Consider the following 12633-nt stretch of genomic DNA (forward strand, 5'->3'; position numbering starts at 1 on the left):
GTTTTCACACAAAAAAGAAAAAGCGCTATACTTTCAGTTACTTTTTGACGCGATGTTGTTGTGATGATTTTCATCAACGCAATTCTTCCGTAAGAAGTTCTTGCAGCTCCCATGCTTCATAGCTGATTTCACAGCGTCCAGGAATGCTGAAAGTTTGTTATGGGCAGTACCAGCGCACAAACTCACGGGACGAAGAGAAGAGACACAAATAAGCGCTGACTCTCAACTCTCTGAAAACAAGCGCTGACTCGCTGAAAAAGTGTTATACAAATAAAAAAATATTTCACTTACGCAGGACGACAAACAAATATTGGCACTGAGCGAGACACGCAAACGAATGAGCCACCACAGCACTTCTTCTGAGGCGAAGCGTCTTGTGTTCCAGCACTGCGATTACTGTCACGGTGCGTCAGACACTGTCACCTTCCAGGACGGCTATAGCGCAGTGGAAGACGCGTTCATCTCCAAAAGCGCAGTGAAAGCTGCGAATCGTGTCACATGCTGACATCCCCAGAACACCCCCTGTTGTTGGCTTCCGTGAATGGTACTGCTTTTAATGCAAAACTGAGTATAGGCGACGTAGAACTGAGCGAGCACCGTCAGGCCACAAGCAATCTCCTTCGAAGCCGGCAACTGGATCGCTTGACAAAAAATCTGCATTCGGCGATGTCTTGTATACTTTCAACAGCGCACTGCACTGAACTCTCCACATATACAGTCAACGTCAAAAGTTTAGAAACCAGGAAAGACGCGCAAAAGCTGAGTATCCTTACTGCTTCGGCAGGCCACCTTCTAAGATTTCGGCAACTTCTAAATACGGGCTTACAACATGTGCTGTGCAGTCCCAGCGAGTATATACAGTCACAAATTGCTGGGAAGTTCGAAGTTTCCTAAGGACTTGTGGTCTCTAAACTTCTGCCACCGACTGCACGGTTAATGCACACACTGTGCGTATTCTAAACGAAATGATGCGATGCCGTCACACCCGAGCGCCCTTGAAAACCACCAAACAGGACGCACTGGCAGTTCAGGCACGCGTGTCTGACGAAGCGCCGAGCTCGACCACCGCGTTCACGGTTCAGTTGTCAGGCTGTATGTACACACGGCGAGTCGCCGCGTTTGCACTGTCGCTATGCGCAGCTCTTACAGCCACAAGACTACACACGCACACAGACACTATGGTGAAGTCGTTGAACAACAGACCCTTCTCGAGTTCACAACACATAAAGGTACAAGCATCCTTCCGGCAAGCGGCCCTGCTCCTAGTTCTGCTTGCCTGGCTCGCGTAAACGAGCCTATTATGCAAAAGGTTAGACAGTTCTCGAAAGCAAAGACCGAAAAAAAATCTATCAGGCAAAAGGCCATCAAATTGCGTGATTGTTTTCTTAGAAGCACCTAGGCTGTACAAGTTAGCAGGCGATTGGAAACTTTGTCTGCGCGCTTGCGCACACTGAATCTCCTCGAAATCTTTCTTTCTCATTCACACAGGCATCCAACTGAACGCAGCCCACATTCAACTCCATATGCGTCGTAAAAAAAGGGGGTAGCAGGGGGAAGGGGGGGAGGAGCCCCAGCCTTTTTCCACCCCTGTTCGCACGCCTATGGTACTCAGTGTACCTTCGTATGTCCAATAAGTGAATAAAAATGCGTCATTAAAGCAGTACGAAACCGATCATAATACCACTTCTGCGGGGAAACATGGTATTGAAGATATTTCGCGAATAGAAAAAGTGGGGCACAGTACACAACAGGTGCTGGAGAAGAGAAGGACAACAGAGGCGCGCCCTTTTCTTCTCCAGTCGCCGTTACTAAGTGCGCCCCACTCTTTTGCCCTTTTGCATTCACAATGAAGCATTACCAACTGTAGCCCAAATGGCTGTTTTGCTACAATACGTTTTGTGGATAACTTTGTTACGAAAAAAAAGGTAGGTTACGTGCATTCAAATACGGTCACCTTCCACGCAAATAGTCCTGTTGCACAACGATACTGCACTCTCGGCGTCTCTATACGCGTCCTGTTTGAATGAATCGAGCTCTCATGTGCGATTTCAAACTTTGCGTAAAGGGAGTCGCGTGAAACTGTCAACCGGGAACGCAGCCAAACCTGATGACGAGTATACTACGCGGTGAATGCGGAAGAGAAAAGCACGTCGTTCCCGGAGAGAAGCTCGAAGAAGCTGAACGGAAGTGCCCCGTGAAGGGGGGGCGGAAGTGCCCCGTGTCGTCGCGCGGCATTTACCGCCACCTCACGCGCACCAGGTGGGGCTATTTTCGCCAGACATCCTCTCCCGCTCCGAAACACGTTATTGGAGTTCGTTGCGTGTCCGGTGGGGTCGTTCGGAACGAATTCTCGACGGATAATATCATTCAGAAGAACAGACTGTTGGGCGAGTCAGTATCTCATTGTCAGGGAAACTGTGCGAATAACGTGGACGAATGGAGAAAAGAACAGCGCAAGCGTAGTGATTCCATGGTTCCGAGCCAATGCGCGGCCCAAGGAACGTTAGACTCGTGAGCTTGTTGAAGATTGTTTTGTTATAAAGGCCGGAGATAGTTGTGTCGCCAAGCCCTCCGTAGCATTCCACCAATCAGAGATTGATTATCCTGATGCGGAAATGTAGAAAGTTTCTGGTGTTTAAGCACGCACGTGTGGTCTTTGTGTTCTTTTTCCTGTTTTCCTTCTTACGTTCCAAGTATTTTTATTAGTTATTAGTTGCTCTGTAGTTGCTTTGCTTTGTAGTTGCTTTGTATTGTGGCAGAAGTATCACCCACTAGCATTCTTTCCTATGTACCCCCCTTACTCTATGCTCCGTAACAGAGCCTGCAAGGTATTTTTAAATAAATAAATAAATATTATTCTTGTTTTCCGAAAAATCGCAGTTGTTAAGTGCGCTTATGTTGTTATTTTTTTCCCTTCATCAACGATTTTCGGGCAGTTTGCCCGATAATAGAATAATGTCAGAAGATGAGCATAACACGTGGACGAAATGTAGAGTAACAGGACTCTTAAATGAACTTGACAAGTCTGCACGTGCGTATGAACGTGTTGAGGTGTTTGAAGAGCGATGCAGGAAATGTGTACGGACCTTTCGGAGGCGTCAGGCGGGCGGCCGTGTTAACCCCATTTCAAGGGCTGACGGGATCCCAGTCTACGCACGGCCTCAGAGATGTGCGTCTAAAAGCGGATCTCTGGGGGCAGCATTCCTTGTGGCGAAACGCATTCCATCTTTCTCATTTGTGTCGAGAGTCGTCAAAGCTGCGTGGCGTCAAAATCATGGACGTTGCGAAAGAAAGACCGGGAACAGACGGCGCGCTCGGACCAATCATCATCATCATCATCATCATCATCATCATCATCAGCCTGACTACGTCCACTGCAGGACAAAGGCCTCTCCCATGTTCCGTCAGTTAATCCGGTCCTGTGCTTGCTGCTGCCATGTTATACCCACAAACTTCTTAATCTCATCTGCCCACCTAACCTTCTGTCTCCCCCTAACCCGCGTCCCTTCTCTGGGAATCCAGTTAGTTACCCTTAATGACCAGCGGTTATCCTGTCTACGAGCTACATGCCCGGCCCATGTCCATTTCCCCTTCTTTATTTCAACTATGATATCCTTAACCCCCGTATGTCCCCTAATCCACTCTGCTCTCTTTTTGTCTCTTAAGGTTACACCTACCATTTTTCTTTTCATTGCTCGCTGCGTCGGACCAATCAGGGGAGGCTGAATCGGACATGTCCAAGAATTGGACACCGTGAGAATAGCACCCCCTGGCGCCTGAGACAACCACTCGGTTAAACGGCATCTGTAGGTTGTGGGCTTAGTTTCGCAAGATCAGCGGTATATAGTGTCCACGGAGGCTTCCTCTCTGAAAAATGAGGTTAATGCTAGACCCACGTTGCTGTTGTGACGCTGCACTTAACTTCACACTCGCCCTAACCATGACGTCATAAAACGCGGCAAAATCTGGCCGGGTATGTGTAGCTGCGTGCACACGCGAAAACAAAGTGTAAGCCTGTATCGCTTAGCCGGAACTTTCTCCACCAAACGGCAGAGAAGGTTTTAATGTAGAACTCTCTACCAATCTAGACTTCGCGTCTCTCCTTAGTGGGCCTTTAAACCAACCAGCCCGTTTTAACAGCGTCATCTTGCCTTATTTCGCTCGCTGTGTTCGTGAGCAAAGACTGATTAGTTGCTTGCAACAACAAGGCCATTCACTCCTTTCTCCGTAAAAGTTCGACGACATTATTACCTTTTATTTCTTTGTCGTCCCCCGTCCGCAGCCCGCGCGTTTGTTGTTGTCACTGCTGCAGTAAACACTATAGCCCATTAAACACGGTGATTCGAGTTAGCCAAGGCTCGGTTCCGATACCTGGATGTCGTGCGCGCGCCGCACTTTCACTCGGGCGTATTATACAGTTCGAGCGGACACCCGACTGCGTCCTCCAGATAACAAAGCCGTTCCAAACTAACCGTAAATCGTAGCCTCGGTTGTCTGCGTTCGGAGATAAACAACTTATGACGCAGTTTTCAGAAGTATACAGTGCTCGCTGATTGAAAAAGCAGATTTTAAAGATAAATAAGGCACCTATACTTTCATAAATAATATTATCAGGGGTATTACGTCCCAAAACCACCATATGACTCTAACAGACGTAGTGAGGGGTTCCGGTAATTTTGACCTTATGGTGTTTTCTATCACTTGCTTCCACTTTTTTTTTAACATTTCCTCTTTTTCTCGTTCCCTCTTTCATTCTATTTCTACATTTGCTTCTCTGAATTCCTCTCTTCCTCTGCCACCCTCCTTTACCTCATCACACTCACTTCCCTTCACGTCCCCTTGGCATATATCTTATGATCTGCTAGCATGCCTGGACAGCCGATGTGTTTAAGATGCTCCCCTTTGTACAGTGGATACGCGGGTTTGAATCTCGCCTCGCAAAGAAAATTCTTCCTGAAATATTTCTTTTCCTCTACCTTTATTCATCTTTTTTTCTGTGTTCGTCCTTTCTCCCATCACGTCACTGTATCCCGCGCCAAAGAAATCGTGTTCCGGGAGTGAAGCAGAAAACAAAGACCACGAAGAGGAGGAAGAAGAGAGCGGGCGCTGATTGATGATAGTGATCATTTCTGTTTGACTCGGACAAGCTCTAAACACGGGTGCAGCACAAGGAGGATTAAAAAAATTGCTGGAGTAGAAATGATTGCACAGAAGTGAAGCCGTTCCTCTGGCAAGATGGCGGCTGTGGTGGCCATCTTACGAGGGGCATGATAAAGTATCACCGTCTAGCGATTAAAAATGAAGCGTTTCCCTCGCACACCCAACGAGTTTAATGGGGGAACTTTTTCGGGTCACATATTGCTCTAACTGCGTCTTACAGTTACTAGTTTTCCTTAGTGAGCCTCTAACAGGAGGTAAAGTTCTTTAAAGATTCAGTCATCCATACTCGTTTTGATTTGTGGGGTTTAACGTCCCAAAACCACCATTTGATTATGAGAGACGCCGTAGTGGAGGGCTCCGGAAATTTTGACCACCTGGGGTTCTTTAACGTGCACCCAAATCTGAGTACACGGGCCTACAACATTTCCGCCTCCATCGGAAATGCAGCCGCCGCAGCCGGGAATCGAACCCGCGACCTGCGGGTCAGCAGCCGAGTACCTTAGCCACTAGACCACCGCGGCGGGGCAATCATCCATACTCGTTTCTGTGTGTTATTTCGTCGGGAACAACTACGTTTTAATATAGCACTAACAAAGCATATTGATAACATATCAAAGCCACTTGATCTTCAAGTGGGCACTATCAGAAAAGAGCATGTTTCCGCCATCTTGGCAGTGGCAAAAGGTGGCTTCACTTCTGCTGGCAAGACATTGCGGGAGCTTCCACTCCAGCAATTTTTCTTTAATCCTCCTTGGTGCAGCATCGTCGTCGTCATGTTGTAACCTGCTCGGCGCGCCTCTCGTGCAGTTCACGCAAAGCTCGAGGCGCGAGTCGAGAAGAGAACGAGCTCACGCACCTGGAGAACTGGACATCGGCAGCCGAAGACGTAAGCACAAGCAAGCAAGCAGGCAGCCGCAGTCGCTCCACTTCGGTTGTGTTCGAATAAAAGTGGCGAGATCGACACGGCCACGTCATCCACCTTCACGTCTCGCACGTTCCGCGCTACACCGTTCGTATCGCGCGTGCGGCGGTTGCATTTCCGATGGAGGCGGAAATGTTGTAGGCCCGTGTGCTCAGATTTGGGTGCACGTTAAAGAACCCCAGGTGGTCGAAATTTCCGGAGCCCTCGACTACGGCGTCTCTCATAATCATATATGGTTTTGGGACGTTAAACCCCACATATCAAGCAATATCAATCAATCAATATCAATCAATCAACCGCGCTACAACATCAAATCCAAAAAAAAGACGTGACACTGTGCAGCGTGTCACACAATTTTGATGACCAAGCACCATTCTGCAACGCTTCTTCAGAATGGCCAGAAAACGCTGCCGATCGGTTGAATGACGACACTGTTTCCCTCGCATCGGGGGAGAAGAATAAGTGAGCGTCGATAAGCGGCCTTGAAGCGAAGTGTCTAAATTGATGGTTCATAACGGCGAGAGAAACAGTGTCGTCACTGAGGGCGTTTTGAAGTGAATGTGTTTGAGTTTGAGTTTATTTAACCACGTGACAAGTACACGAAAATACACTGTTTACGCGGTTTGGTGCGAAGGGAAAAAAGCTGCATTTCACAGCTTGACTGGCCCCTTCACCCAGAAAAAAAATTTAAACTACAAATTTACAAAAAGTTACAAAAGTTACAGGCAGCGGAAAGCGACGATTTCGGTTTCTTCAGCTAAAGTAGGCTCATTGCACCGCTCCGCGGTGTTTACCAGCGGCCGCTTTTCTGAAATTTCCAAGTGGTTATGGACTATTCGTGTAGGAAGGGCTTGAATTCACCCATTTGACTCGACCGTCTACCACCACAAAAAAGTTGATTTCTATAATTACTCCCGTAATTATTGTTTATACGCAAGAAGATGCCTTCTGCCAGGAAAGGCCACGCCACAAGTACCACGCCGATATCTCCTTTCTGTGGTTTTCAAAGAATAGTGGGCACATTTATTGAAAGAGCCTGTATATATGTGTATACAGTGATAACTTTGCCCCGCCGCGGTAGTCTAGTGGCTAAGGAACTCGGCTTCTGATCCGCAGGTTGCGGGATTAAGTCCCAGCTGCGGCGGTTACATTTCCGATGGAGGCGGAAATGGTGTAGGCCCGTGTGCTCAGATTTGGGCGCACGTTAAAGAACCCCAGGTGGTCTAAATTTCCGGAGCCCTCCACTACGGCGTCTCTCATAATCATATGGTGGTTTTGGGACGTTAAACCCCACATATCAATCAATAGTGAGAATTTGGGAGAGATGACGTGATGTTGCATTTTTAGATGTACGCGAGAACGGTAGGGTATATTGTTATTAAAATGCGCTATTACTTGATGTAACAATACTAAAGTCTGTTTAGCCTTGCAGAAAAATATGCCCTTGACGTTTTGCAAAAAAAAAAAAAAACAGACGATGATTTAGAGCTCAGTTCAGTTTCAGTTCAGCTTATTCATTCATTCAAAATACAAAATTCGTAGAGTGTAGTATGCAGACGAGGTTCCCAATGTCAAGCGACTGCAGTGGGACCAGAGTGTATGGTGAAGTGAAACGAAAGTGTTGGTTACCGTATATCGTCTTGGTTCATGGATCCGTTCCATATATCGTTGCTTCTGGCGCATCTCGTTTAAGTCCTGCAAGTTCCGCGTTGGCTCTCTTCCGCAAGCACATGAACGGAGCCAATCACTGCAGCCAATTCCCATCCCTAATCAGGCTTATTAATCCTGATCAGCAGCGCGCCATGTGGCATTGGCATTATATTTGCTGATTTTGGATTCATTCTGTGTTTTAGGATCAGACAATTGTGTTAGCGGTATTTTTCACCTATAGTCTCTGAGATTTCATTTTTTGTGTAGAAAAAAAAGTGGGAATGAAAAAGTGGAAATGAAAAAAGTAATAAATGAATTTTCCGCGAATCGAAATCTGTCATCAAAATTTCCTTCACTATTCAAAAAACACCACCTCACAATCTGGCTGTCGTTATCTTGAAATCTTTCAAATTCAGCAGATAAAGTACTTCAATAAGCATTGCATTTAGATGATACCAGATTAGGGTACACTTGCGATGCTCAAACGCCCAGCTCGTCTAGTATCGTGCGCGCGCGCGTTTGTGTGTGTGCGTGTGCGCGTGTGTGCGTTTGTGCGCGTGTGTGTGCGTTTGTGTGTGTGTGCGTTTGTGTGTGTCTGTGCGTGCGTTTGTGCGTGTGTGTGCGCGTGTGTGTGCGTTTGTGCGTGTGTGTGTGCACGTCAGAAAACCCCAGATTATATTATGTTGTAAAATCTCAGAAAGCGAGAAGGGTACAAGATGAATAGACACCATAGCTCGAGTGATGCATGTTCCTGTCCTATATTTTTCTTTATTATTATTTTGTACCTCATGTCTTCATGTGTTTTTGAAGTAATGCCGTCATGCTCCGAAATCGAGTGTCTTAGTAACTGGCTCACACAAACATGCCTGCAGAGAGTGAATACATGCGACCCACATAAGCTCCTCAGACCTGAGGGCAATGTCGCGCGATTCATTACTCGGACGAAATGTCGTCATGTCGCCTTCCCAATGATGCTAAGAATTTGTGTGTGTGTGTGTGTTATTCACAAATTCACATTACTTGTCCTCTGGACGGCAGGGGCACTGAGTCTATCGTCTATAGATGAAGCTGAGTTTTTCGTCAAAAAGTGAGAAGCAGCTAGTGTGCCTGAGCAAGGGTCTCAAACATGCAGCCCGTGCACCTCTGGCTGCAGCGTTCCTGCCCGCACATGTGTTTTACTCATATTGTTGTTTTTTTAATAAGTGTGTTTAATGAACAAACGCGTGAAGAGTCGGAAGCATATAAATTTTCCTAGGCACGTCACGTGGTCATCATATGTTAGAACATCGCAGTCAAAGCGAAAGCTGGAAGAATGGTATTTATAGTGACATTATAGAGCTTGTTTAAAACTCTTTTGGGGCCAATAATACAAGTAGTACGCTTGCGAGGTACCCACAACGCCATGATTCGATGCGGGGATTCCAGATGACGAACAATTATGGTTGAGTGTTTTTTTTTTTTTTTTGATAGGTTGGAGGCGTTCAATGGCCGACTCGTTATGCAATTCGTGTTATGTGACGCCTGGTTACAACGTTCGCATTCTGTGACATCTGGTTGTTATTTCATTTTATTCTTCTACGTACCACGCTATATTACGTATGTTAACGCGGTTCCTTCCCGGCATAACGCTTGTATAGGGTCTTTTTGCGAAGGAATTTTGAGCACCATGGCATGGCTTTGCCGTATAGAATTTTGGGCTGCCATGGACAGGGCATGGATTCGAACCCCGCTAAATCCTGGATATTTCTTCTTATTGCGCGTTACGGACACCGGCGGAGGCAGGTGACAACTCCCTTGTAGTGATCCCGTAACATCTTTCGCTGTAAAACCAAATGTTGCTGAATCAGCATCCATACTGCAGCCCTTATGGAAATCACTGTCGATATGTTTCTCGAAACCTGACCCCAAAATTCTCTTCAGGAACCATGCACCAATAAACAAGTTACTGGGAAAGGCCTCCTTTCAAATGCAAACGTTAGCTCAAGTTTTGCTCAAACTTCCCGTTCCTGCCTCTCTAACTTTCTTAACCCGCCCGGCCCGTCGGGAGGCTGAATTTGGCGACTGCGGCCTGCTATTAGAGTTCAGTTGAGATACCTGTCGTAGAGTAACAAGGGGTCAGAATAAGATAAACGTGTTACCTGCGGTGCAAGCTCTAGTAAGCTTAGCCACTAAGCAACCACATGAATGAATAATTTTCGAGACTTAACGTCCCAAAACAACCATATCGCCACCATATCACGAAAGGCGCCGTATAGTGCCTTTCTCCAGAAATTTCGATTTTGCGGGATTTTTTTAAAGTGCACCTAAATTTAAGCACACGGGCCTCACGCATTTTCGCTTCCATCGAAAATGCGGCCGCCACGGCAGCGGGATTCGATCCCACGACCTGCGGGTCAGCGGCCTCAGGCACTAGAGCACTGTGGCGACAACCGCGGTGAGGGGAAGAATGCTAACACGTGACAGTCAATACAACAATGGGATGAAACGAAACAAAGCGAATTACGTTAGAATACCAACAATGTACATAACAATAGATGGATTGTAAATATATCCCCCGTACTCTAGAACGTCCCTTTACTCAACGCTTCACCTTCACTTGAGAAAGCCGATGGGAGCGCCGTCTCTAGGCAGGGCAAGTCACTGCATATCAGCGATAATCTGTTGCGATTCTTGAGTATAGCGCAGCGTCATTTGCAGCCGAGCAGCGTCGCAGTGCTCAACTCTGTCAAGTGAAGGGTGAAAGTCGAGTCAATGAGCGTTTCCGAATACGGGGGGGGGGGGGGGGGGGTAAGCCCGTAACAGTAATTCGATCAAGTGGAACCAATGTCAGCATTGCACTCACGAGCGTGTAGATGGCGCACGCGAAGCTCCCCTTGCGCACCGACAGCCAGCAGCAACAGGTGCGGAGCAGGGCCATGCGAGCCAAGGCAGCAAAGGCTACCCGCGGGGGCGCATCGCAGACAAGTCACGTGTCAGGGAGGCACACGGTCTTCGGCGAAGCGCGCCCGATTCGCGCCGACCCGCTCGACGCTTCGCGCCAGTCTGCACTTTGCCTTCGGGCGAGCGATCGCGGCGCACTCGGCGCCAAGCCGGTAGGGTCGCGCTGGTCGCGCTGTTCCCTAAAGGTTCTTCACTCTGTCTCCTCCCGGGCTACGTTACCGAGAGAACGGCGCGGCAGTGAAACGTAAAGACGGTCACCGCGCGAACGCAAGCGCTGACTCACATACTGAAGTTTTATTCAGAAGCTCTGGACAAATTTATTTATTTATTTATTTATTTATTTATTTATTTATTTATTTATTTATTTATTTATTTATTTATTTATTTATTTATTTATTTATTTATACTGCTGTCTTCTTTCGAGTAATGGCAGGGGTGGCACCATAAAACAAGTTAGCATACAAATTAACGCTAAACTGCGTGAATTGGAATTCATGTGAACACGCACACTAAAGCAAAACAAAAAAAAATAATGTACGCATTAAGATACAAGATTTTTTTATGCCGCGACGCGATCAACCGAAAAGTGATGCATAAATTTTCTTTTTCTTCTTTTTTATTTTTATTTTTTTGTGTGTGTACATACGTGAGTGAACATTTTGTTCAACGCTTCTCAATAATACTTCAGTTAAGAGTCCTCGCTTGCACTCGTGCGGTAAAACTTTTTTTTGTTGCCAAGCCATTTTTTTTTTTTTTTGTATGCTGCGCGAGCCACCACCGTCACCACCGCCGGCTCGACCGCGACGTCGGGTGAAGAAAAGGAGAGGGAGGACCACCTCACCTATTTTTAAGGATATTACCCAGCTTTACAGACAGGCCAGGTGCTGATTTCCGTCCCCACACTATATACTGAATGAAAAGCAGGCAGTCACGTGACGACAGCTACATACCAGAACATTTCCGAACACCCAGAGCTTTATTCGTGACGCTGCAAATTTCGAGACCAGGGCAACCCTGGAACATATGCTATGGGAGTCGCGGTAAGAGAGGTGGAGCTCCAGGCGGGGGACGCAACCTCGAACCGAACGCGCTGGGAGAGTGCATTGCCATGCCCTCGAGGACCAACTGTGGGCCTTCCAGCGGGCTGAGGCATCCGCCAGAGCTCAAGGGCTCGTGGCCGACACCTAGGCGGGGATATTTAACCAGATCCATGAATAACTCGCCGGACTCTTTAGGGGCGAAGGTTCTTTCACCGTGGGTCGTACATCCCGTGTCGTCGTATCCATCTCTCGTCCGTCCGTCCGTCCGTGCATGCGACTGTGCATCTCCCTGCGGAAAGCTTCGCCCCATTCGTCATTATTCCCGCCATGGATATGCTGTGAATTCTTTTGTTTTAGCTGATGTAATAGACAAACAATTCTTGAGCCGGGGTGTCAGTGGAAGTGTCGACCAGCAGTATTTGTCTTTGCCAAGACAACAGCTGCTTTCTATGTATGCTTAACGCCTTCATCCCCCTTTTCCACGACAAAAGGAGAAGAGGGTATGAGAGCAAGTGCGGAGAAAAGATCGATTTATTGATGGATACGTGGGGTTTAACGTCCCAAAACCACCATATGATTATGAGAGACGCCGTAGTGGAGGGCTCCGGAAATTTCGATCACCTGGGGTTCTTTAACGTGCGCCCAATCTGAGCACAAGCGGATAAAATAGGGTGGATGGTAAGGAATGAACATAAAGTAGAGGTCGATTGATTGATTGATTGATTGACATGTGGGGTTTAACGTCCCAAAACCAGCATGTGATTATGAGAGACGCCTTAGTGGAGGGCTCCGGAAATTCCGACCACCTGAGGTTCTTTAACGTGCACCCAAATCTGAGCACACGGGCCTACAACGTTTCCGCCTTCATCGGAAATGCAGCCGCCGCAGCCGGGATTCGAACCCGCGACCTGCGGGTCAGCA

At 47.4% G+C, this 12633-nt stretch overlaps 1 protein-coding gene across 3 annotated transcripts in view; it reads right to left on the reverse strand.

Moving 5' to 3' along the window:
• LOC119160090 (uncharacterized) overlaps window positions 1–12633 on the reverse strand; it is a 61805-nt gene that overhangs the window by 29938 nt on the left and 19234 nt on the right. For 2 of the 3 annotated variants that reach the window (XM_075882034.1, XM_037412822.2), the window contains exon 1: window positions 10575–10989. The exons of the other annotated variant lie outside the window; for it this stretch is intronic. In XM_075882034.1, the coding sequence (XP_075738149.1) occupies window positions 10575–10649 (75 nt within the window). In that variant the 5' untranslated portion in view covers window positions 10650–10989. Of the gene's footprint in view, window positions 1–10574; window positions 10990–12633 lie in introns of those variants that run through there. 3 annotated transcript variants of the gene reach the window in all.

This window comes from Rhipicephalus microplus, chromosome 2, assembly GCF_043290135.1.
Source record: "Rhipicephalus microplus isolate Deutch F79 chromosome 2, USDA_Rmic, whole genome shotgun sequence".
Taxonomy (NCBI): Eukaryota; Metazoa; Arthropoda; class Arachnida; order Ixodida; family Ixodidae; genus Rhipicephalus; species Rhipicephalus microplus.